This window comes from Suricata suricatta, chromosome X (genome assembly GCF_006229205.1).
Source record: "Suricata suricatta isolate VVHF042 chromosome X, meerkat_22Aug2017_6uvM2_HiC, whole genome shotgun sequence".
NCBI lineage: Eukaryota > Metazoa > Chordata > Mammalia > Carnivora > Herpestidae > Suricata > Suricata suricatta.
Genome location: NC_043717.1, coordinates 75,898,040 through 75,924,967, shown reverse-complemented (window position 1 = coordinate 75,924,967; position 26,928 = coordinate 75,898,040). Strand labels below are relative to the sequence as shown.

Below are 26,928 nucleotides of genomic sequence, written 5' to 3'. Positions count from 1 at the left end.
ACACATAAAAAAGGGATCTGCTCACAGTCCAGTAGGGATCTCAACTGGATGTCACTGGGACTTTTCACAAATGGCAAATTCCATCAAAACCCATTGATAAGAACAGCCCAATTATGTGTGAATGCAAAGTTCATACAGGGGAACTCCTTTGGGGTTGAGAAAAACAAACCGAAGATTTGATTTATGAAAATGAACATCCCTCTTTATTTAGAATCAGGTCATTGTAACCAGAGGTCTTAGACCACATATCTCCAATTAACAAAAAATTTGGGGAGATGAGCAGAACACCAACACTGATTGGCATATTCCCAGAGGAAGTTCAATTTTAACCCCTGTCACTTTGGCAAACAGAAAGAACGAGGCACTTTATCACAGGAGACTGCACTAAGAATGTCCATGAGTCACAGAACAACATGTTCAAGGCCAATTATGTTGAGTGCAAAGACTTCAGACAGTAGGGGATGGTAAGAAGCTTGTCTCTTCTCTGTGTCTCTGGAAGGGTACCAATCTCATAACATTAGTATAGTTAATAACTCTATGACCTTTAAAAGTCGTTTTATGAGCAAATTAGGTCAATTAGTACAGAGCAATTTACATGAAAACAATCCCAACCACTTTATAACTAGGGGCAGAGGAAAGTAGCTAATTCCTTGCACCAATGATATGTTAACTGGTAACACTCACAAATGGCTTGCTCAGATGTAACTGACCCAACAGACACAGACAAAACCACAGTGAAAGGCAAGCAGCCTCCAAACGTATAGCCCCAGTCTTCACTTCTCTCTCTCTCTCTCTCTCTCTGCACACACACAATACATATATATATATGTATTTACTTCAATGAGCTAGACACTGTGCTAGGTGATTTACATGCATTATTTTATTCAGTCTTCACACTAACTCTGCAAGACAGGTATTACCCCATTTTATACAAAGGAAACAGGTTTACAAAGGTTTTAAGTGACTTGCTGAAAGGGGATAATACCTATCTCCTCAAAACCCAAAGGGGTGGGTGGGTGCTAGTACAGGAAGGATTTCAAAGAAAGAAGGACTAACCTACTTCTCTCTTATACCTCTCCCAAAGCTCTGCAATTTTGCATCTCCCCACACATAGCCTGCCTGGTCACCAGGATCCAAGAAAATACAGGTTTCTTACAGGCTCATGTTATGTCTTTTCCTCTCCAATCTCTCTATGGCTTTGGCGACTACATTTTGCAAATCCCAAATAAGGGCATATAGCCCAAGACACTGTGTTTTCTCTAAGTGAACACAAGGGCAACATATTTAAAATCAAAACTCAAAAAGCACTTGTGGTGCTTAGCAGAGAGAGCGCTGTCTCAATACAAACCCGTTGATTGAGTCATTGGAGGTTGATCACACATGGAGAATAATGAGAAAAGTTAGACTAAACCCTTATCTGTGGAATTCCACAGGGTGGTCTTTCTGATAGGCTTTTTTGTTATGGCCTTAATGTAGGCTTCCTGAACCTGGTGGCTTGTTAATCTGCAAGTACATGTTTAGATACAAGGCTGTGGATTCTAAGAGACAAGCTGTTCATTAAGAGTTCTAATCTTAGGCTGGAAGATACCTATAAAGATTAAAACTTGTTTCCTTTTTTCTAACAATTAACAGCCTAGCTAAAGAGTGATCAACTGTAATTGGGGAACTGAAGAAGGAAATAAATGCATTACCAAGACCAGTTGCTTTACAGTGCCATTTATTTAATCCTTAAATTTTGCAGGTTGTAAATTACTCATTAGAAGGCAGAAAGCAAAATAGCTGTAATCCATTTAGTGCCTCCAAACTCCGAAGACTTAGAGAAGGAAATCCATGGAAACAAGAGGCCTGATGTGTTCTTTCACTGCTATTTCTTAATGGGCAAAGGTGGTTAAACAATAAGGATAAGCCCAAGTAATTATCCTGATGTGCTGGGCCATAGGTCAGGGTTGGGCTTGATTAAATTCATGGAGGGCTAACCCACAAATGGTGGGAAAATGCCCTTTCTTTTCCACTCAGCCCTGCAGGCAGCTAATCAATGTGCACATCTCACTTCCAGATTGTTTCATGAGACCAGAGCAATAGCCCGTAGCATTCATTAGGGCATTCACTCCTATCTGTTGTTTTCTAATCAGTGAAGGGACTAGCACAAGAGGCCAAGTGCCAGGGAAGAATTAGAAAGTGGGGAGGAGGAGGCTGTCCCCTTCTCCATACATGGGAACGCAGCTCCCAACTACAGCTAGACAATTAGTTTGTAGGTTGCTTTACATATACAGAAACCAACATATATTTGGCTTGAATATGGATTTTATAAGCTGCTTAATGTGTAAACAGCGAACCATTTGCCAGGACAATTTTTTTATTCTAAGGGTAAAATTCAATTTTAGACTCAGTGGTAATGGTGTAAACAATACGCAGGATGCCTTTGGTGCTGGCACTCCACATGTGTTTTAAGTAGAATTTGAATCTGTTGCATTTCCTTTTTCAAAAGCAGGATGCCCTTTAAATATGTAACAGCTTCTGGCTCATGCTTAGCCTCTACACAACAAAATAGCTACTGGCTCACTTCAGTGCTGAGCAAGCATTTCGTTCCTACTCCTTTGCTGTTTACTTTCATGATCCATGGCTTATCTCTGAATAAAGATGGTGGTGTTAGGCTTTGAAACAGAGCTTTTCTCTTTTCAAAGGTAACCAGACCACATAAGGACCAAACCTGTTTCTGCAGTAGCAAACTGAGTCACCCAGCACCAACTATCTCCATTAATTTTCTACTAGATAGTCTAATTAAGTTTGTGATTCCACCATGCTGGTGCTTCTGTCTATCTCATGTCCCACCCAGCTGCTGCTGCTGCTCAATAAATCATTACTGACAATGAGACAAAATCTAATTTAAAAATTATACGTGTTCTGGAAATGCATTTATTCACTTTGTTAAAGTAATTATAAACCAAATGTTTCCTAGGTAGACCATTTAACCATAGAATGTGATAAAAAATACTTTTCTTCCCACATCTCCCTTTTTTTTTACCTACACATTTTTTTAACAGCAGAAAGCTATACTAATGAATTTCAAAGACCCCTGTCGTTAGAAATCCTAATATCAAAGCACTTGGAAAAACTGCGGAGACACCTTAAGAGATACTGAGAAGAGTTCTAATAATTTTGTGAAGTATAACTTGGAGCTTCTGTGTCACTTGTCTCAGGAAAGGGCCCATTGTGGGCACTTTTGGTGGAGACAAGGAATGACAGTTGGCCCCTTTCTTGGAGCTGAATTACCTATGTTTTCTTTTTACTTACCCTGAGTGGATTTTCATTAAGGTAAGGGGGTTCACCTTCCACCATTTCAATTGCCATAATCCCCAGAGACCAGATATCAACTTTCGGACCATAAGCTTTTCGAGTCACCACCTCAGGTGCCATCCAATAGGGAGTTCCCACCATAGTGCTTCGTTTACTTTGCTCAGGGGTGATCTGGGCACAGAACCCAAAATCAGCTGCAGAGAAGAAAAGTCCATTAAAATCAAGTCAAATTCTTCTTGTTTTTTCTTTAATTTTTATCTATCTATTTATTTATTTAAATTTTTAAATATTTTTGTTTATTTTTTGAGAGAGAGAGAAACAGTGTAAGCAGGGAAGGGTCAGAGAGAGAGGGAGAGACACAGAATGTGAACACAGGCTCCAGGCTTTGGGCTAGCTGTCAGCACAGAGCCTGACGCGGGGCTTGAACCCAAGAACCGTGAGATCATGACTTGAGTCAAAGTCAGACGCTTAACCGACTGAGCCACCCAGGTGCCCCTCTTCTTGTTTTTTTAAAAAATGTTTATTTATTTTGAGAGAGAGAGAGAGAGAGAGAGAGAGCGAGCGAGCATGAGCAGGGGAGAGACAGAGAGAGAGGGAGAGAGAAAATCCCAAGCAGGCTCCATGCTCAGCATAGAGCACAACAAGCGGCTTAATCCCATGACTGTGAGATCATGACCTGAGCTGAAATCAAGCCAGATGCTCAACTGACTGGGCCAGCCAGGTACCCCAACTTCTTCTTATTTTTTAACAATAGATCACTTTCAGATATGGCTGTACCTTCCTTTGTTTGATACTCAGCTTCTACAGCTCCCTGGCTCATATCTATTATTACTTGATCTCTCTGGTGGCCCCTGATTTTAAAAGGGTCTGAAATAGCTGATTAATGTGATGTCAATTTTCCCTAGACCTCAATCTGGTTCCCTCTCCATTACTGTTCCTTTCAACTAATAGAATCTTTCAGTTTTCTATTTAGGTATTTATCACCCAGCAGATGGAAGTCAATAGAAATTCTGAAATGTTAACACCTCAGAATCTGGCCATGATCTACAGGAATAGAATTTGAAAAAAATTCTTTACTTCAAACTGGGCTCTAAATGCCTTTAAACCAATCACCTTCAATAGCCCTTTTCTTCTTAAGATAGACAGTAAATGAGCAGAAGTCCCCCGATACTCTTTCAAATACCATCTGAACAAAAATACGTACTCAGTTTAACAGAACCATCCATCCCAAGAAGAATATTGTCACTCTTTATGTCTCTATGAATCACTTGGTTTGAGTGCAAGAAGTCCAAAGCTTGGAGGCACTATTGAATCAGGAAAATAAGTTCTAATTATATCACAAAGAATTTAAAACAATTTACATTTTCTTTCTAAGTATTATTGGGGCAAAGGTATACTTTTGCATTGTCAAGTACAATAGATTATTATTGTATTATCATTTTAAAATCACATGACCACTTACATCAATGCTATAACTTAGCAGGATACATTATAAAAGCTTCCGAGTCAGAATAGGGCATGCAGAGCAGTGATGTGCTAAATAGCACTAAATCATTAATACAGTCAAACTAACCAATTAATACTCACACTTTGACCTAGGTATCTGGAAGGTATGGATTCAGCTTGGTCTTATACAGGTGTACTAAGCTTCTTCATCCATGATATTTAATTCAGTAGGCCTGAAGTGGGACCCAAGAATCTGCCTTTAAAATGAGTGTCCCAAGCTACCTCTGATGGACAGCCATGGTTGGGGACCACTTCTAGGCTATGAAGTGGCTACAATTACTTGCTTTGAAATGGCTTTGTATTGTGTAACATGGAAACCATAGACTCAGGGCAAAATATTCTCCTAAGTATTAGAAGTTTGCTTCACTGCATGAATAGAAAATGTGTGTGTTTGGTGGATACGTGTACACTCTTGGGGAGGAGGAAAGGCAGACAGGAGGAGAGCAAGGGGGGAGGAAATTTGCGTAAAACATTTAAAATAAAACACAAGCAAAGACTAGCTGAAATTACTTGGTTTTGTGTTCCTAGCATTGATTTTCAAGTTGCAATGGGCCAGAGATCTGATTTTGGCCTAGAGACAATCTTACCACAATGAATGGGGTAGAGAGTAATGCTCCAGATGAAACTCTGACTAAAGAGAAGTGTGTTTTTAAATGTTGAATAAAGTTTAAGAAAACATGTCTCCATTTAACTCGAAACCAGGGATACAACACTGGTATTGGAAAAGTGGCAGACTCAGGCCCCCTGGAGGTTTGTGAGGGATGTCCGCATTGGACTGTGAAAGCAAGGACTATCTGAGCTAAGGGAAGATCTTGCTTAAATTGCCTTCTAGAGAATGATGGGATTATAGTGGTTTGGATTTTACATGGCTCATGTTGCACATGCAGGACAAAATCATTAGCATGTGAAAATTCTCCCAAATCGGGAAAAACTTCCATGCCACCACTACTGTCTTCTGTGTTTACAGAGACTACAACAGGCAGGCTGAGCATTCATTTTGTGAATGGCATAACAGAACTCAAAAGATCCATAGCAAAATAATCACAATATACAACAGGGAAGGGAGGGGTAGGAAAGCGCTATTAGGAAAGGATTTAAGTTGAAGTTAGGCTCTCCAAGTTTTTTTTCATAGAGAAGATATGTGATTGTTGCTTTGACGTTCTACACATTCTGGATAATCAGAGAAAAAGAACTGCCAGTTTTAGTGTTTTCATCTGCTAGAAATGCTCTATTTTCTTACCTCTCTGCAGACAGCTGCTATCTGGCCTTCATCCATACAGGTCTCAGTGACCACATCAGTCAAAGAGCCACCAGCCAAATATTCCATGACCACCCATAGTTCATCACCAACTAAGTAGCTATAAGAAGAGAATAAAAAGACTTTGACTCAGATCTAAGGATGTGGGGACTCTTCTATATCCCCATTAAGGTAATTTACAGTTAATATCTGCATTTTGCCATATTATATAACAAAAGGAAAATATCCATGACAGTGATGAGATACTTCCTTAGCATTAGAGGAGAATATGCATGAAAGTCAAAGGATCATCAGATACAACTGTGTACCATGGAGGAAGGAAAAGAGCAAAGGAAGCCTCTGGTGACTGACTACTGTCAGCCATTCCAGTATAAAAGCTACTTTCAATAAACAGGATCAGTGAATAGCCACTTTGCCTATCAGTATATTCACTGAATATACCTCAAGCCATAATGTTGACTTCTTGGACTGAACTGGCCCATGGTATACAGATTTAGAAGATATTCATTCAGATCTCAGCATTGCTTTTGATGCTACTGGATTAATTACGGAACTGTTTTCAAGCAGTTTCGGAATCAAAGTGTCTCCTGTTCCCAATGGATTTACCATGCTGAGGTCTCAATCCTACAGTAGAAGTCAGGGGCAACATGCCCATTTTCTTTAAGTACTTATTGAGGAGCATACCCAGATGATCAAACATGAGGAGGAAGATCACCAGACCCCTACAATTTGGTCAAATTCAAAACATCTGGAAGCATCTGAAGGCACATTAGCAGGATGACCGGGTCTCTCTTCCCCTCTCCGCCTCCACTCAGCAAGAGAGAAATTTTGGTGAATGGAGTGACCCCAATGATCCCATCCTGCCCAAAGTTTGACGTCAATATGAAGCAAGCCTTTCTATCCAGTGATGCTCAAACTGCAGTGCCCATAAGATTCATCTGGGGAGCCTATTGAACATGAAAATTCATAGGTTCTATCCGATCAGTAACAGAAAACATCCTAGAAATCCTTATTTTTTACAAATGCAATTTTGCCAAAATTAGAAAAAGCAGAGTAAAGTCCCTCTGCTACAGATAGTCTCTAACTGGACCTTTATGAAACACAGGTTTCTACTGATAAATTTCTCTCCTTTTCTTAAATCCCCCTTTCCCCATCTTTGTCTACCACTGGTCCACCTGGCACAAAACACATAAAGCAAGATTTTAAGCTCATTGAGGTTGCAGACCTAGTCTTACTTCCTTTATATCCCCCCAGAGTACACAGCACAGTGGTGCTAAACAAACACTTACTGAAATTGAATGAGGCAGAAGTTAACCACAAGTGAAGAGTTAGCGCTGTCTTTAAATGCCTATTTATAACCAACTGCTAATACCACTGATGAAAGAGACATTAATTACCTGGTCTAGGAAAAAGGTTTGAGATTAAAGTCTCAATTCCCTAGACCTCACTGTCAGTTAATCACAAAGTGCCCATTAAAGTGGGGCCATTACAGCCAGTCCTCTTCACTTAGACACCCAGAGACTGCACTGGCTCCAAACAGTTGATGAAATGTTTAAAACACCGCAGCTCTCCCCTATACACAGTAGTCGAGTTCCTGCCAACACGGAGTCACGATGCTCAAAAGGAAATGACACAAACTGCTCATGCTTAGAAGCAAGACCATAAAATGTGTCTTCAAATGTTTGATGGGTGGAAAAAGAGAAGTGGGTGCAAATTTAGGGATAGATGTGATACTCTACCATTTTGTGGCATTCGAGAGATTTTCTAGCATTTGAATAGTATTTGTAGAAAGGACGCTAAATGAACAGATGCTAAATAAAATAATTTGTCAAAAAAACAAGTACATAATGAGGCAAACCACTTACCTATCTAAATAATTAACAATATTGGGGTTCTTATTTTCCCTCATGACAAGAATTTCATTAATAATTAATTCCTTTTTGGGCTGCTGTTGAAGGTTCATCTGCTTTATGGCCACCTGAATGATGATTAAAATGCACAAATGAGTTACAGTCATTACACACACACATATCTATGTATGTATTTGGCACACAGAGTAAGGCATACAAATTCTTTATCTTACAAAGCTCTTTCTCAGTGCCACAAACCCATACTCCCTTTTCTCTGGTCAATGATCAGTAAACCATCCACTTCAGACAAGTTTGGACATCTATGAAACAGATTCCCATGTCAACCCAGGGCTGCCCATTGGGTCAGGCATATGCTATCAAAGAAGAAATGTGATCGATATGAATTAAAGGACAATAAAAAATCAGGATTGAGTGTTAGCACTCACCTCTTGTCCTGTTGCAATGTCTAGCGCTGTATAAACAGTACCTGATGCCCTGTGAAGGTGAAGGTTATTAAATGAATAAGCAATCCAGGTTTTATCCATAGATTTTGTTTGAAATAAAATGTAATTATTTTTAGGAGAGGGAAATTAGCAAACTCAAGATTCAAAGATGAAATAACAAACGAACACCCTAAGTTAAATAGCTTAGAGTCCAAGTATGTCTGACTCTCTGACCTGTAAAATGGCAATGGCCGCTTTATTTCTACAGTTCTTTTTTTTTTGAATTTTTAAAATTTTGTTTTATTATTTTTATTTCTTTTTAAAGGTTTTTGGGGGTTTGGGGGGAGGGAGGGAGGGAGAGAGAGAGAGACAGAGAGAGAGAGAGACAGAGAGAGAATGAGTGGGGGAGGAGCAGAGAGAAAAGGTGAGAGAGAATGCCAAGCAGGCTCCATGCTATCAGCATAGAGCCTGACTTGAGGCTCAAACTCATGAATTGTGAGATCATGACTTAAGCTGAAATCCAGAGTTGGATGCTTAACTGACTGAGCCACCCAGGAGCCCCATAAAATTTATTTCAAAGTAATTTCTACACGCAACGTGGGGCTTGAACTCACAACCCTGAGTCAAGAGTTGCATGCTCTACAGACTGAGCCAGCCAAGCACCCTAACTCCCAAGGTTCTTTAATCTCATGATATACAATCTACAAATTCTACTGCTCTCTTCATTTTGTATAGGTATTTAAATATCTATTGGAACTTGACTAAAAAATTGCCCTTACTCATTAGGTGTCACCTGAAGCAGAACTTGCAAGTTTCAGAAATTCCTCAGGTTTGAGGCTGATGTTAAATCAACCTCTTGGTTTTGATTATTTGAGACTCTGGGTTCAGAGCACGCAGTTGGTGCTCATTAAGTATTTGCTGAATGAACCAATCAATATAAGTCTTTTCAAACAAACATGCAATTGCAACAAAACCTTTTCCTTTCTGTGGAGAAATCTCCTCCATCAATCAACATAAAACACTTCTCTTGTGGAATAAGCTATTAGACATTTCTGATTTCAGGGGCCAGTTTATGATTGGTCCTTCTGAATTCAGATTCACCTGGGCTCAAAAGAATAGATTACCTTGATTTGGTGTGTATTTCAACTGCATGCGCCCTGAGCAACTACATAAATCTGTTTGCAGAATAAGATTAAAAAATGCCCTTACTTGGGGCACCTGGGTGGCTCAGGCGGTTAAGCATCTGACTCCTGATTTCAGCTCATAGCATGATTTTCATGGTTCATGAGATGGAGCCCCACATCTGTCTCTGCACTGACAGTGCTGAGCCTGCTTGGGATTGCCTCTCTCCCTCTCTTTCTGCCCCTCCCCTGCTCACACATGCTCTCTCTCTCTCTCTCTCTCTCTCCCTCCCTCAAAATAAAAAAACATTGGGGTGCCTGGGTGGCTCAGTCAGTTGAGTGTCCCGCTTTGGCTCAGGTCATGAAATCGTGGTTGGTGGGTTCGAACTGTCAGCACAGAGCCTGGAGCCTGCTTCATATTCTGTGTCTCCCTCTCTCTCTGACCCTCCTCTGCTCACGCTATCTCTCTCTGTCTCTCAAAAAAAATTAAAAAAAATGTCTTTACGTGCATATTTCCTTCAGATGCCAAAAAAGTGACAGTATCTGCAAAATGAGATAATAATAGCATCTCCCTCATAGACTCATAGAAAATTGAGAAGCACAATCTATGTAAGCATTCAGCTTTGTTCCCAGATAAGAGATGGTGCTCAACATGGTAACTGCTATTGTTATCATTTGTTGTTGCTGCTGGTGGTATTGGCTTTACAGTAAAAAATTTACTATGTGTTAGCTGGCCCTTTCCGATCTCTGAGCCAAAACATTCTTGCTGGTGTTTGTCCCTCTTTTCCAAAAGGACAAAAGTAGTGGGGCACCTGGGTGACTCAATAGGTTGGGCAGCAGACTCTTGATTTTGGCTCAGGTCATGATCTCACAGTCACGATCTCACAGTTGTCAGATTGAGCCCCATGTCTAGCTCTGTGCTAACAGCATGCCTGCTTGGGATTCTCTCTCTCTCCCTCTCCCTCTCCTTCTGCCCCTCCCCCTCCCCTTCTCTCTCTCTCTCTCTCTCTCTCTCTCTCTCTCTCTCTCTCTCTCTCTCTTTCTCTCGCTGTCAAAAATAAACAAACTTAAAAAAAGATGGCCAAAGGGGACCTATTTGAACCCTTTATAGAGATTTCATGTCCTTTTTTTTCCTTAGTGTTTTTGCCTTTTTCTTTCCATTTGGAATACCTTTATTGAACAAAAACATATTTAAAATTCCTCAATATAAAATAGGAGGTGCTTCAGCTAAAGCTGCTAGGGAAAGAGGCCCAAAATTCTTGCTCTAGTGGCCTCCCCCTTATTCACCACCCTGTCCCCTGCCCCCAATCCCATTTCCACTGTCTTAGAGGCTAAACTTGTGATTGACTTGGAGTGCAAAGGAGATTAGTGTTTAACATTTCCAGAGATTTACCTTTCAGATCCTTGGGTTTTGGGCCCCCCCAACCTCCCTCAGCATTTCATTGTCTTAAATTGCTAGAGTCCTAACAGTGGAATCCCAATATCCTGGGTTTTGTAGCATTCTTTGGTATAGAATTGCCACAAACCCTAATCCACAGAGGTTTAAAGGCCCTGAAACTCTAGAACATCAGTTATTAACTAAAAAATTAGCTTTTCTCCTCATTCTCCTTTCTCCCACCTTAGAACATACATGCAGTTGTCCAGGGGGAGCCATTTTCTACTTTCTCAACTCTTGTTTCCAGCCTTAAAATGGTGATATTCTCTTCCACCCCTCTCCCCAACCTCCCACCAAACATATTACACATGTGGAACTCACTGCTCTGACCAATAAGTTATTGGTTGGCCCAACTTCTGGCCTTCACAGAATCCTCAATGCAAACTCAGGTACAATTAGAGTAAAATTTAGTGCCCTGTCTCTGACTTAATCTTTGCACTACAAATACTTCTCTGCACGACAGCTCTGATGCCTGCCCATACTCCAACATTGAAGATTCAACTGGTATAAATGTGAATGTCTGTTCTCCTCTTATTCATTTGATCCATGTGCTATCCTTGCCCACTGATAGGTTATCAATAGTAATACTCATCCCCATCTACTCAAACCTTCCTGGGTTCAAATCTCACCAGTTCCTAGTTGTGTAACCCTGGGTAAGTAATTTAACTTCCCCATAGCTCAGGAATAAAGGAGGATTGCATGTATTCAGTGGTGAAAGCCAGTTCTTTATACACATTGCCAATACATATTAGCAAGGACAATCATCATCATCAGCATCCACAGTCTATAGTTTGGGAACTTAATGAATATACTAGGGAACAATCAGTCTAATAATAAAAACTATTATTAGTAAAATAACCATTAATATAATAATAATAGTCATTATTATTACTAGGAATTATATTATCTATTTTTAAATTTTTTAATATTTGTTTATTTTTGAGAGCAGGAAAGAAATAGAGAGCAAGAGGAGGAAGGGCAGAGAGAGAGAGAGACATAGAATTCAAAGCAGGCTCCAGGCTCTGAGCTGTCAGCACAAAGCCCGATGTGGGGCTCAAACTTATGAACCATGAGTGCGATCATGACCTGAGCCAAAGTCAGACACTTAACTGACTGAGCCACCCAGGTACCCTTATATTATATTGTATTATATTATATTATATTATATTATATTATATATTATAAATCTCATTTAAGTATCTTGGAGTTTCTAAGATATGTGATTTCCAAATTCCTAACAGGAATTTTACATTTACCTGAGGTGGAACTAATTAAAATATCATATATATTTCTTTTTTAGCTAGAAGGCTAACTTCTGATTACCTTGCATAGCTCACTGATCAAAAGCTCTAAGCAGCAGATATACATTGTTTGCTTAACAAAGTCTGAGAAATAAGCTATTATTTAATAACTATGGTTTAATAGTTTTAATTTTCATATCCTGGAGTTCATTAAAAAAATAACTGAAAGGATCCTTGGTGGTGAAGCTGGGAAGCACACTCCTTATAAGAGTGAGGGACAGTAGTGTATATTCCTAAGGAAATGATCTTTGAACCAACAACATGTCACACTGATTTGCCCCCAAAATGGGCCCTGTAACAGCCTGGGCTATGTCAAAGTATCTCAAAGCCTATCTTTATAAAATCAATCCATCACTTTAAGAAAAAAAAAGTCAATTTCATGCAGCACGATAGGACATAAGCATGCCAGGAATCAAACTAACAAATATGAAGTTGAAACTCCTAATTCTCTAGTATTTTGGGGTGGTATGTCGAAATGGTCAACATTGTAAATTTAATTTTTATGTCAGTTAATTACATAGATCTCTATTATCTCTCCATTCCAATTATATCAAAGCCAGATTGCTGTGGGGAGAACATTTGTTTATGATGGGGATTTTGTTTATTCCAAACCTCAGTCACTTAGATAGTATAAAGAAATCATACTTTATCAGGACCCAAGGGAAAAGAGAAATCATCCAGTTTAACCTCATTAAAGATGGGAAATCTGAAGTCAAGAGAGTAGGATGAATGTGCCTCAAGATGAAACAGCTAGTAAGTAACGAAAGCCTCTCACTTTTGAGCAAGAGATATTTCAGCTAACCTACACAATGGTTCAAGAATATTAAACCAACAGATTGCTCAACTGTTGGGCCTCATCATCCATTACAGTGAGATGAGTACTGCTGGGTTCTTGGCATCACATTAGATGCTTCATCAACAACTTCTTCTTGACTTGGCCAAGCACTTAATACTCAAATGGAAACACTGGCATCTTGCCTAAAGGGTCTAGGAAGAAACAAACAATTCACTGTTTTTTCCTTTTCCTTTCAAGACAAGTCCATTTAATTATCAGCAATCTTCCTCAGTTTTTGATGTTTCCTGCTAAGAGCCAATGTCAAGCCATGATCATGAGTAGTTGCCAGGGCAGCAACATGGTAAGACTTATAATTCAGATAAATCACTCTGATTTCAGTATGGAAATGGATCAGAGGAGGGAAAGAAAGGCAAGTGAGGCTAGAAGGAAGCTCATGGACTAAGAGAAAAGGAAGAGGGCAAGATGACTGGAGAGCTCAGTGAGATCCAAAGAGAGCCTCATGGAAATAAGAGAGAGGAAGCCAGAAGGATAGGGCAATATTCACACTTAAGGTTTTATAAGCATAAATCTGGTGCTAATGAGGTCACAGGGATTTTAATCCAATTTAATAATTTAAATTTTTTTAATGTTTATTTATTTTTGAAAGAAAAATAGAGCATGAGCAGGGTAGGGGCAGAGAGAGATAGAGGGAGACACAAAATCCAAGGCAGGCTCCAGGCTCCGAGCTGTCAGCACAGAGCTTGATGTGGGACTCAACCTGTGAATTGCCAGATCCTGACCTGAGCTGAAGTCGAATGCTTAACTGACTGAGCCATCCAGGTGCCCCAAGGATGTTTGTTTTTTTCCATCTACTCCTCCTTCTGCTGCCTGAAAAGGCCATCTTGTTTATTGAGCCTTACTCTCTGCTTGCTCTCTGTAAATGGGTGATCTCACTTACTGCTTACCCTAAACAATTTTACAAATGAGAAACCTGGAACTGGGGAATGGTAAGTAACACCTGCCCAAGGTTACAGTTTCTCAGCAGCTGAACTCACAAATGCATTAGTTTGATTCCACAGCCCATGCTCTTAACTATCTTTTTATGTTCTGTTATAGATCTTAAGCTTTTTTACATCAATGCCAAGTGCAGGCGTGGTACTTCCTAAAGTCTGGCCTTGTATCTACTATATGAAAGTTCCTACCTAAAATATTTCTCTTGCCTCTAATTTCTTACTTAACTTAGTCCATATGCCCCCTTTGTAAGCCACTTTTTTTGCCCCTGGATATGGTTTGGTTGATTCCTTTGGCATAACAATAGGAGACGGTTCTTCTGTTTTCAGACTCCATTAAGATTGCTCACATGGCCAAGAGTGGGCTATTTCTTACGGCTGGACTTTATGTTCTGCTGAGCATTCAAGACACAGTTACTACATGTACTACTATCTTGCTATACTCATGCACCTGTCATAAGAATACCTAGATATCATATGGTACATACTACATACATCTACTCATTTGGTTGAAGCATATGCCCTGTTGTGTTCAGGAATGGTGATAAACAGTGTTACCACTCATGCAACCACTGTTTCAGAGGGCTTTCCAGTGTTTCCTTTTGTATAATTTACCTCTTAAAAATGTATCAGTAAATCAAAAAAATATAAAGTTATGTATAGATCATTTGTCAAAGTACCTTTCTAAGTACCCAGAATGGAGCAGGGACCAGGTGGTACAGTCCTCACTTACTAGGATTATAGATCAAAACAGGGAAGTTTCTATTCCTTCCCTAGGGCTTGACTGTCCACAGAGTATCCGTGGTCATCTAATTTAAAATAGAGCTGTAATACCTTATGGGTGTGAGGCCAGGGAGCTCAGTGAATTATAGTCTAGTGATAATGAGGCCACAGTTACAGGGCTTAATCCCTGAAAAGACCAACATGAAGGTTAAACAGCTGTTTTCACACAGTGCACGCCATTGGTTTCAAGACGGCCTAGACAGGAAAAGGGGACAGGCGGCTTCATACAAGCTCATTACTATGGCTGGAAAAAAGCAAAGTGAAAGCCCTGCTAATGGTGGTTGATTAATTGGCATCATCCTTTTTTTTTTTTAAACAAGGGACAGCACACAACACAGTGCATTTAAGAGCAATAAGTTGAACAAAGAGTATCTTCCATTGCTGCATAAACATTGTTCTTCACAAATGCTAATGTATTCCCCAATCTCCTTCATCACAAAGGCTATTATAAAACTCAGACTACATCTATTTAGTGCCTCCTAGCTGTGCGCTACCTTCTATGGCCCAAAACAGATCCTATGAGGAAGCAAATACTTTTCTGCTTTGGGTCGCCCTAACCAAATAATCACTTGGGTAAGCACACTAGACACCACTTCTGCTCTTGCCATAGTTTCTTGAACAAAGCAAAACAAGTCAGAGGTTTTATTCTCAGCACTTATCCCTGAGTTCTATGCTCTGCACTGCTTTGTCAGGTTCTCTAAACAAGCTGTTATTCATCAAATCCTCTAAGAAACAAGTTTCAAAACTATTCATCTTCAATACAGGAACTTTATGTCAGAGGAAGAAGAGGGCTCCTCACTGAGTAGCAAAGTTCAGTCTGAGAAATGCTTAACATGATATATTTACTTCTTCAAGCCTTAAAATTAAAATGAATTTAGTGGAACAGGGACTAAAGTCTTATAAAACAACAAGAAAAAAGGTTTAGCAGTAATTACTAATGGCTTGATCATATTATCATTCTGTATAATTATATGATTGGCAAAGATCCAGATGTTAGACAAAATTCCTCTGGCCAAAGGTGGTATCTTTATGCACAGGAAGAAACCGGTTGCAAGAAATGCTCCCATTGTCACTTTCTGACAAATTTAGCTTCAGGGTTGGTCTAATCTATAAAGAGATGCAACATACAATCAAGGTACTTTGGCATAATACAGTCATGGACTATGGATCCTTCAGAATAGCCTTTTCTTTGTCATATACTTTCTTGTTAAAGCCCCCTGTTTTTAATTTAATGCTTATTTATTTTTGAGAGAGAGAGAGGGAGAGAGAGAGAGGGAAAGAGAGACAGAGCATGAGTGGCGGAGGGGCAGAGAGAGAGGGAGATGCAGAATATGAAGCAGGCTCCAGGCTCTGAGCTGTCAGCACAGAGCCCAATGCAGGCTCAAACTCATGAACCACAAGATCATGACCTGAGCCAAAGTCGGACACCTAACCGACTGAGCCACCCAGGCACCCCTAAAGTCCCTTAAACATTCTCCCCTTTGGAAGTCAGTGTTTGTATGAGTTTTTATTATAATCCTAGAACCTCAAATAAATTAACGTGGCTATGGTGGTGAGGGTATGGGCCAACAGGTGCTCTCATATGTTGTTAGCATGTCACATGGAACAACTTCTATGGCGGGAGGGGCAATTTGGACATTAAAAGTATCCTTTCTGGGAGCGCCTGGATGGCTCAGTCAGTTAAGCGTCCAACTTCAGCTCAGGTCATGATCTCACAGCTCATGTTCTCACACCTCTGGGTTCAAGCCCCATATTGGGCTCTGCGCTGACAGCTCAGAACCTGGAGCCGGTTTCAGACTCTGTGTCTTCCTCTCTCTCTGCCCTCCCTTGCTCAGGCTCTATGTCTCTCTATCTCTCAAAAAAAAAATTAAAAAATTAAAAAAATATATACCTACAACACACACACACACACACACACACACACACAAATACACACAGAAATGTACCCTATGTGCCCAAATACAAGGTAAGGTATTCCCCCTGCCCAATGTTTTCCTCAAGAAAAAGGGAAATTGCCTTGTATTAAATCCTTATAAAATCTCTTTTGTAATATGGTAATTCACCATATTTGTTTGTTTTTATCCATAAAGTACTATTTAGGAAAGACATTTTAGGTTGAAATATTCTCAATCAATGCCAGTGTGGATGCTCATAGATACTATCTGTCAGAATTGGAAAGAAAGGATGTAAATAAATTATTTCTGAAGGTATGATAACAACTGCAAGTGTTGGATATCATAAACAAGCTTTTTTAAAGGTCACTTTCAAAATTAATGCAGTGAAAAGGGCACCCACTAGCTAACAATAGGACAGTTTGAACATCAAATACAACAATGAATACAACTGATTGAAATGGATTGAATATATAAAGGCCTGTGAGGTTATAAAATTTTTTTTAATAAAAGAGAATGCTTCCTTCTTCCACTTAAAATCAAAACACTCCTCATAGGACCCTTTTGGAAGTAATCTGGGTACCAACTCCTTACACTGAAATTGGCACTTAAAACTTAAGCATTTAACTTGATTTGACTCTATGAACTATATTTCAGATTAACCAAAAACCCACAGCTGATGAGGTAAAGTTCTTTTGAACAAAAGCATTGTAATTAATATAGTGTAGAAGGTATGATAGTTTTAGAAAATCATGATTTTGGTACACCTGGGTGGCTCAATTGGTTAAATGTCCAACTCTTGGTTTTGGCTCAGGTCATGATCTCACGGTTTTGTGGGTTTGAGCTGCATTGGGCTCTGTGCTGGCTCTCTTTCTCTCTGCCCGTCCCCCACTTGCACTGTCTCTGTCTCTTTCAAAGTAAGTAAACTTAAAAAAATCAGGGGTGCCTGGGTGACTCAGTTGGTTAAGCATCTGACTTCAGCTCAGGTCATGATCTTGCGGTCTGTGAATTTGAACTACGCATCAGGCTCTGGCTAACAGATCCAGGCCTGGAGCCTGCTTCAGATTCTGTATCTCTCTCTCTCTCTGCTCCTCTCCCACTTGCACTCTGTCTCTGTCTCCCTCTCAAAAATAAATAAACATTAAAAAAATTAAAAATAAAAATAAAATCACAATTTTGTAATCCTTAATTTAATAATTGATTTGAGCAGTACAGTCATCAATAGATGAAACCATTAGATGAAAGGCTAATGAAGAACTTTACATTAGAGGGGAAAGGCAGTGCCCACTGACTCTTCTTATTTGTTTATTTATTTGGTTTTTTGTTTTAATTTGTTTTTATTTATTTAATTGAGATGGAGACCATGTGTGAGTGGAGAGAGGAATGGAGAGAGAGAAAATCTCAAGCAGTCTCCACACTCAGCATGGAGCCCGATGAGCAGCTTGATCCCCTGACTCTGACATGACCTGAGCTAAAAACAAGAGTTGGATGCGCAACCAAGTAGCCACCTAAGTGCCCCTGCAACGGACTCTTCAGATCTATTCATCACTAAAAAATGGGATGATCAGACACTGTGTGCCTTCTGATACAATATGAAATACATAGAACCGACCTATGAAGAAATCTTGCCAAAGGATGAACTTGAATCTTATCAAGCTTTGAGGACTCTCTTTCACTGATAGGAAATACAGGGAATAGATGAGCAAATTTAAGGGCATGAAATGAAACTAACAGACAAATCGAGAAAGTGGTACATTCTACAAGACAATGACAACTTCTTCAATACGTCAGTGGGAATGGAAAAAGAAGGGGAATTGTTTTAGAGCACAGAGATTTAAGAGACATAACCAATGCCATATGTGGATCTTCTTTGGATGCTGATTTGAATGAATCAGCTATAAAAACTGCATTTTTGAGGCAACTGGGGAACTCTGATAATAGACTGACTTTTAAATGATATTAAGCGATTGCTGTATTTTGTTGGTGTTATTATGGCATTGTGATTATATTAAAATATTGGTAACTGTTTACTTGGGCTGATAAAATATGGGAGTTTCTGTAGAATTCTCTCTACTCTTGTGCAAGTTTGAAAATTCTAGATTTCAGCTCTGGTCATGATCTCACAATTCTTGAGTTTGAGCCCCATATTGGGCTCTGCACTGGCAGTGTGGAGCCTGCTTGGGATTCTCTGTTTTTCTCTCTCTGCTTGCTCCCTCCCCAGCTCACTCTCTCTAACTAAATAAACTTAAAAAATAAGATAAAAAGTGACATCATAGAGAGTTATGTTGTAAAGATCTAAATATACACCTGCAAAACAGATTCAGAAATAATCATGTAAATGTTATATGGATGGGTAACTGCAACGAGAAACAAAATATTCAGAAAGAGAATAGCATGTAGATTCAAAAATATTATATCTAAAGATGTTAGAGGAGATTCAAATAATTTACTTAGCTAGCTGCTGGGTGATTTAAAGCAGGGTTCTAGTGATTACAAAAACAATGATGTTAAAGATGCACAGAAAGATTTTGAATTATATTCCTCAGGAAATGTGAGAGTACAAAAATCTCTCCCTATGTTTATATAATGTGTGCGGGGTTTTTTGTTTGGTTTTTCAAGTAGCCTTTACACCCAGAATGGATCTCAAGGCAGCACTCAAACTTATGATCCTGAGATCAAGACCTGATCTGAGATTGAGTCAGACACTTAATTCACGGGGCCACCCAGGTGCCCCATATAATGTGTGGTTTTCAATATATAAATAAGAGTGATTAGCAAGTTAAATATCATAAATAGACATTCACCATTTGTGTATCTAACACTTTACATAGATAAGTAAAAAACCTGTTTTAAAAAATATGTCATTGTGGACATCTGGGTGGCTTAGTCCGTAAAGTGTGTAACTTTGGCACAATTCATGAGTTTAAGCCCCCTCTCTGCCTTCAGCACAGAGTCCACTTCAGATCCTCTCTCCTCTCCCACCCGTCTCTGCCCCTTCCCTGCTCACATCCTTTTTCTCTCTCTCTCTGAATAATAAATAAAAATTAAAAAAAATTGTCATTGTGTGACTTTTATTCAAGCAGATATGGTGTATGAGTGTGTGTGTGTGTGTGTGTGTGTGTGTGTGTGTGTGTGTAGAGAATGCAGGAGAGTTTTTCTTTCTGGAGGTTTCCTTTATATAAGATAACAGGGAGGCAAAGGCACAAGGGTTGGAGGGACATTGACTTTTCACTGCCTACTCCTGTGAATCTTCAGAGGGTTGCACCATGTCCAAGTATAACCTACTTAAAAAAAATTATCCAAACAAATAACAATTACAGTGCATCTTGTATGTCTCACTTTGATAACACAGTCCCGACAGGTCTTTTTAGTATGATTTCCTGTTAACTCCCTGGCCATACTGGACGTTTGACTGTCCATGAGACTGGTACTGCTGATTTGCCTCTTCTGGTCTTTTTGATATGCAGTCACCAAATAGTAGTTAAGGATTTCCTTTATGCCAGATACCATTGCAGGCCCTAGAGATACCACAGTCTGAAGCCAGTATTCATTTGGTTTCCTTCCCCAACTGAACTGCCCATAATCCCCACTTGTTAAATCCTATACCTTCTCAAGTCGCTATTCCAACGCACCCTTCTCTAAGAATCCTTCCTCATTCCCTCTCTCTGCCTAGAAAGGATTTGTCCCTCATCTCAATCCACATGTCACCATGGCTCGCCATATTCTGCTCTACAGAATAGTAGTTGTGGGTGCATCTTTCACCTCTAATAATACCTAGCATTTACTGAGCACTTCCCCATGTGCCATGCATTGTGCTAAGCACTTTAAACACCTTCCCGCAATGCCTGGGTGGCTCGGTCGGTTAAGCACACAACTTCAGCTCAGGTCACAATCTCCTGGTTTATGAGTCTGAGCCCTGTGTCGGGCTCTATGTGGACAGCTTATAGCCTGGAGCCTACTTTGAATTCTCTCTCTCTCTCTCTCTCTCTGCCCCATCTCTGCTCAAGCTCTGTCTCTGTCTCTGTCTCTCTCTGTCTCTCTCTCAAAAAAAACATTTAAAAAATTTTAAGTGCCTTCCCTTATTCACTGCTAATGACCTTATGAGGTTAGTGTCTTCTGCTTACTATGAACGACAAAACTGATCCTTTAGGAAATTAATTAATTGGCCTACAGACTTCTGAGCTCAGAATCTGGGCTCTTTGTTTTTCTTCAATGTTTCCAAAAATTATCCCTGCATTCTTCCATGGTTTTCTCAGTTTCAAGCAATTTTATGTGGCTAGGCAAGCTGAGATATAAGTGATGCATACATGCTGGTGCAGACGTATGCTGTAAGATTCAGGCCTGAAGACAGAAAAGATCAGTTAGGGTCAAGGCAGCCAGAGAGAGAGAGATCTGTGGTGGAGAGGGCAGTAAAGAAAAGTATGTGCATAAAATTATGGGGGAAAAGTACACACGTTTGGGAGGGAGGTGAGGGAGTACATGCTTATTCCTTGATCTAACTCTCCTTTTCGCCCTGTTGGATGTTCACAAAGACAGTGGACATAGAGGTCATTGTGACTCTCAGAACCTGGTTCTTAACTACCATGTTATGTTCTGTGTATTCTATGTGGTAGGCACTTGGAAGAAGTTCACTGAATTAGAAAAGTCATTTGTTAAATGGGATCCAAACCATCTCTGAGTTACATCCTTAAAAACGCGTCTACTATGGTGAAGAGAGACCAAACATGAAACCGAGAGAGAAAGGGGGTCTGTTTCTCAGTACACTCATGCTTAGGAAAAGCCTTAAAAATGAATTCAAATACACTAATGAGAAATCTGTGAGCACAGTTGCTGGTGTTACTAAATTCAGCCTTCTGTAGTGACACAGCTACTGCTTCTTCAAGAATTACACAGGCTCACCAGTGATAGCTGTGGACTAAAAATAAATATTTGATTTTCTCGTCTCGTTCCACCCCTGTTATTAAGCATTCTTTTAATTAATGATCCCACAGAGTGAGACTCCGAAGTCTTCACCAGATAGGTTTCTGACAAAATCATGTTGTTAATGATAATTCGGAAGATGCCAGGCGTCTAGTCTTTCCTTCCTTTTCTTTTTCTAAACTTTACATACATCTGTTCAAAACATCCAGAGTTGGTGGCCGATGATAGAACACTTTTCACAGAAACCTGGTAAAATAATGTCACTTTTATTCTTCGACTCACAGCTATGGACTCAAATGATTAGACATGCAATTCTGTACTTGATTTATGGAAGATGGAGGCCAATTCTCTGGCCCCAGGACTGAAAGCTGGGATGGCAGAAGTCCATATTGGAAAAATTTAGTTTTCCGAGTAGATGAGGGTGATTAATGGAGAGGTTCTTCTTAAATCCAGCTCCTAAGTGTAAGCTGCTGTGTTCCCTGAAGCTGAAAATGGAATCCTGTGGCTGATTATTCCTAGTACCAAATGATTCCTGACACAGCTTTGAATTTCACTGTCATAATAGGTAAAGGAAAACAATTAAAAAAACGACTTAATGAAAAGAAAATAAAAACCCTATATATTGAGAGCAGAGACAAATTTGTCTAATTTAGGCCAATAATTCATAGGAAAAAATCCACTGAGAGCAATTTAAGTAAAAGGAAAATTAATTTAAGTGGTTTTCTTTTTTTGGTCTAGAAAGAAATAAATCAATATTTTGTTCATTCACTTGAAAAATTAAGAACGGAGAACACAAATCTACTAAAATCGAAAACCCAAAATTAGTAAATTAAATACAAGCTAAAATCACAGTAAATAAACAGATTTCAGTTACTTCTATCTTAAAAGCCATTTAGAAATGAATCTTGATTTTATATTATGACTGTTGGATTTGGAAAATGGGCAGTGGAAGATGAAGCCAACATGAATGAAAAAGGCAGATGTGCAGCACACACAAGTCCCCAAAGGACAAAAAATCAGATCAAGTTATTACAAGAACAAAGATGTAGAGATACATGGAGACAAAGACAGAGAGGTAGAGACAGTGGACAGAAAGAGCAAGATGAACATGTATGTACACACGAAGGGACAGAGGACAGAGGAAAAGGAGAGCTAAAAAGACAAACATTTTCTTGTTTGTTTCACAAATATTTATTGAGGCAAAAACATCCAGAGAGATGGGAGAGGCAGACAGGAGAAGCTCTGTACGTCTTTGACCTTGGCCAAGTAAACTCTTGCTGTTTATTGAAATTGTACAAAATTGTTTCCTTTATTTTTGGGGTTTTTTTTGAGGGGGGCCACTAAGTACAATTCCACTATGCTAGACACCCAAGGAAGCAAAAGCAGGAATAAAATAGACCCCCTACCTTCTAAGGACTTAGTTAAAAGTTTAATTGGGCATATGAGTGAAAGATCTACTGGATTCAACATTCTTTAAAATGATGGACTGGCTGGGAATTTAAAACAGACCTTTCCACAGTGGCAAGTGGGATTTCTGCTTTGACTTTTCAATTTGGATTACAGAAGATTTACAAAGTTAGGCAGAAATACAGAACTTTCCTTTTGCACCTTCAGAGGTCAGCAGCATAAATAACTAGGAGGGGAAATCTCTTTGGTTTATGCAAAGTTGCTTGGCAGCCTAATATTTGTTCTGGGCGAAATCAGTCTTGCTTCATTACCTGGTATCTGGGAGTTATTCGAAACCATCTCCGACTTTTTCTTTTTTAAATTCAAGCTATTTTTCGGGGGGGGGGCTCAGTTGGGTTTTAGTGGGTAAGAGCAAGCAAAACAGAATTATCACATCTTCCACTTCCCCAAAAGACAACTAACCCCCGTCTGCTTTTTGAATAAATAAATAGATACTATTGACACCTATACCTAGAGCAGAGCTGCCCATTAGAAATATAATGTGAGCCGTATTTTAAATCTGAGGGGAGCTATATTCTAAAAAGGTTCAAAGATAAAGTTAATTTTAAGAATACAGTATTTAACACCAGGCAAATAAACTACCATTTCAACATACCACCAAACTATAATTTATTACTGAGATATTTGGCATCCTTTTTTCTTCCTAAATTTTTGAAATGCTCACATATTTTGTACTTGCAGTATATCTGTTTGGACTAACCACATTGCAAATGCTCCATAGCCACATGCTTATCATACTGGACAGCAAAGATCGGATATCTCTGTGGGTTGTGTATCCTTTTCTATTGTTAGCTCTACCAAAACCCCAACCAGATTATAATAAGATCTAAAAGGCAACTTTTGGGGCACCTACGCGCTTAGCCGGTTAAGCGACCAACTTCGGCTCAGATCATGATCTCACAACTGGTGGGTTCCAGCCCCACATTGGGCTATGTGCTGACAGCTCTGAGCCTGGGGCCTGCTTCGGATTCTGTGTCTCCCTCTCTCTGACCCTCCCTCGCTCACACTCTCTCTCTCAAAAATAAATAAATATTAAAGAAATTAAAAAAATAAAAGGCAACTTTTGCTTTCTAAGCCCCCTTATACTGTGTTGTTTTAACTGGCCTTGTGATGTTTACCTTTTGGGCATTAAGAAAGCGATTTAAGTTTGTAAAGCTAGTATCCAAAATATACAAGGAACTCACCAAACTCCACACCCAAAAAAATGAATAATCCAGTGAAGAGATGGGCAGAAGACATGAATAGACACTTCTCCAAAGAGGACATCCAGATGGCCAACAGACACATGAAATGATGCTCAGCGTCACTCAGTATCAGGGAAATATAAATCAAAACCACACTGAGATACCACCTCACGCCAGTCAGAGTGGCTACAATGAATAAATCAAGAGACTATAGATGCTGATGAGGATGTGGAGAAACGGACACCCTCCTACACTGTTGGTGAGAATGTAAACTGGTGCAGCCACTCTGGAAAATAGTGTGGAGGTTCCTCAAAAAACTATCAGTAAAACTCCCTTATGACCCAGCAATAGCACTGCTAGGGATTTACCCAAGAGATACAGAAATGCTGATGCATAGGAGCACATGTACCCCAATGTTCATAGTGGCACTTTCTACAATAGCCAAATAATGGAAAGAGCCTAAATGTCAACTGATGAATGGATCAAGAAGATGTGGCATATATATATTCAATAGAGTACTACATGGCAATGAGGAAGAATGAAATTTGGCCATTTGTAGAAGGTGGATGGACCTTGAGGGAGTCATGCTAAGTGAAATAAGTCAGGCAGAGGACAGATACCATATGTTGTCACTCATAGGTATAACAGGAGAAACCTAATAGAGAACCATGGTAAGGGGAAAGGGGGGGAAAGAGTTAGGGAGAAGGAGGGAGGCAAATCATGAGAGACTCGAATACTGAAAACAAACTGAGGGCTGAAGAGGGAGGGGCAAGGGGAAGGGGAGTGATGGTCATGGAGGAGGAGGGAGGGCACTTGTGGGGAAGAGCACTGGGTGTTATATGGAAACCAACTTGACAATAAACTATAAATAAAAAAAAGTTTGTAAAGGGACTGGAGAAAGTACGGCTTCCGTACTTAAGTAAAACAATCAGTCCATCAGAAGAAGTTAAGAAGGAAAATTCCAGGTGGGACATGATCCTACAGAAGTGAGCCCTGCCCTGCACTCAGGTGAGTTGAATTGACTTGTTTTAATGTCTTCTTTGCACCCTATGTTACCCTCTATTAAGCATTTACAACTATAGACTTTAAGTTCCTTGAGGGCCCACATCAGTACCTAGCTCTTTTTCTCTAGTACTTAGAAAAGTACCTGGCACACAGTTGGTGATCAATGAAGGGGTAATAAACAAAGAAATTAATTTAAATAAATACAGTTTCTAATTTGCACTAGGCACATTACAAGTGCTCCACAGCCATACAATGCTACTGTATAGGACAGCACAAATATAGAACATCTCCATTATTGTGGAAAGTTCTATTTGGACAGCACTGTTCTAGAACAATGGGTAGAAATACTATTTGACTGGATAGGAGATGGGTGTCCCTAGAGACCACAAATCTCTCTTTTTTTAATGTTTATTTTTGAGCAAGAGATAGAGCACAAGCAGGGGACAGGCAGAGAGAGCAGGAGACACAGAATCTGAAGCAGGCTCCAGGCTCTAAGCTTTCAGCACAGAGCCCAACGCGGGGCTCAAAGCCATGAACTGTGAGATCATGACCTGAGTTGAAGTCAGATGCTTAGCCAACTGAGCCAGGTAGGTGCTTCTAAAACTTTTTTTTTATGAGAAAGAGAAAATATCAATGATATCAAATGACAGAGAACCAAAAGCACATATAGGTATACATTTTACCCTCTAGAAAGCTCAAATGCAGCAGCATTATGGTTTCCACTAGATGGAAGAGGAAACTCGGCCATATATTTTTCCCTGAGTTTCCGTCTTCCTATTATTGTTCTCTTACTTTAATTCCTATCAGGCACATTCCCCACAAGTACCCCTCTTAACCTCTAGCCAAAATATCTAATGAATGCATTCCCTTATTTCCTGAGATAAGTTGGTAATTTCAAAAGAAACTTTAGTACAGGAGCTAGGAGGGAAAAAAAGAAATAAAATGTAAATATCATGAAAATTTATCAAGCTTCTGTACAATATATAGTTTTCTGAACCTAACGGTCCAAGGAAAAGTAGCAAAGTACGTGAAGAAAAGAGACTCTGCTGGCTGAAGGGCTAGCATAATTTTGTAGGCACATTAGCAGTCTGGGCTCCTGGCATAGTAGTTGATGCATCTAAATATGTTGCATCATTCCCTATTTAAGGACATCTCTTAAGAGCACTTCATTTGTCTTTAAACAAAATATTTTCTAGTTTCAAACATTTGTAGCTTACTAAGGCCCTCATGCTCAGTTTCACATTGAGATCTGAGAAACATGCCTAATTAGAGTCAGTTTATAGAACTGATGACTCCTACCTTTAGCTCTGGTGAATGATCTGGCCCTGTACATCCCTTGTCTAGCTTATGATCAGGATTACCTGAGGAACCTTCCCAAAGTTCAGATTCCTGGGCCCCATGCCACACTTCTGAATCAAATCTCTGGCAGCAGGGCCTGGAGATCTTTACTGTTAACAAGCATACTAGGTGAAACTGATGTACTCCCTCTCACTTAGGGATTATTAATCTGTTTCCTCCTTACTTGAACAGTCAACTCTGCCCACCTCTGGACTATTCAGTAAGGACTTTCCCTACCCCCATTCTGGCACTCAACAGTTTGACAATGAAACAGGATCTTAAGCATAGCATCCATACAGATGTAAGGGAGACAAAGAGGAAGGGGGTTTTCACACAAGTTAGA

The 26,928-nt window shown here is 39.7% G+C and overlaps 1 protein-coding gene across 1 annotated transcript in view; it reads right to left on the bottom strand.

Annotated features, from left to right (window-relative positions):
• Positions 1–26,928, bottom strand: part of PAK3 (p21 (RAC1) activated kinase 3) — a 124,020-nt gene that overhangs the window by 19,565 nt on the left and 77,527 nt on the right. The window contains exons 17-21 of the mRNA XM_029930362.1: positions 8,358–8,406; positions 7,927–8,039; positions 6,044–6,161; positions 4,502–4,601; positions 3,295–3,491 (exon numbers count right to left, since the gene is read on the bottom strand). Coding sequence (XP_029786222.1) covers positions 3,295–3,491; positions 4,502–4,601; positions 6,044–6,161; positions 7,927–8,039; positions 8,358–8,406 — 577 coding nt within the window. The remainder of the gene's footprint in view (positions 1–3,294; positions 3,492–4,501; positions 4,602–6,043; positions 6,162–7,926; positions 8,040–8,357; positions 8,407–26,928) is intronic.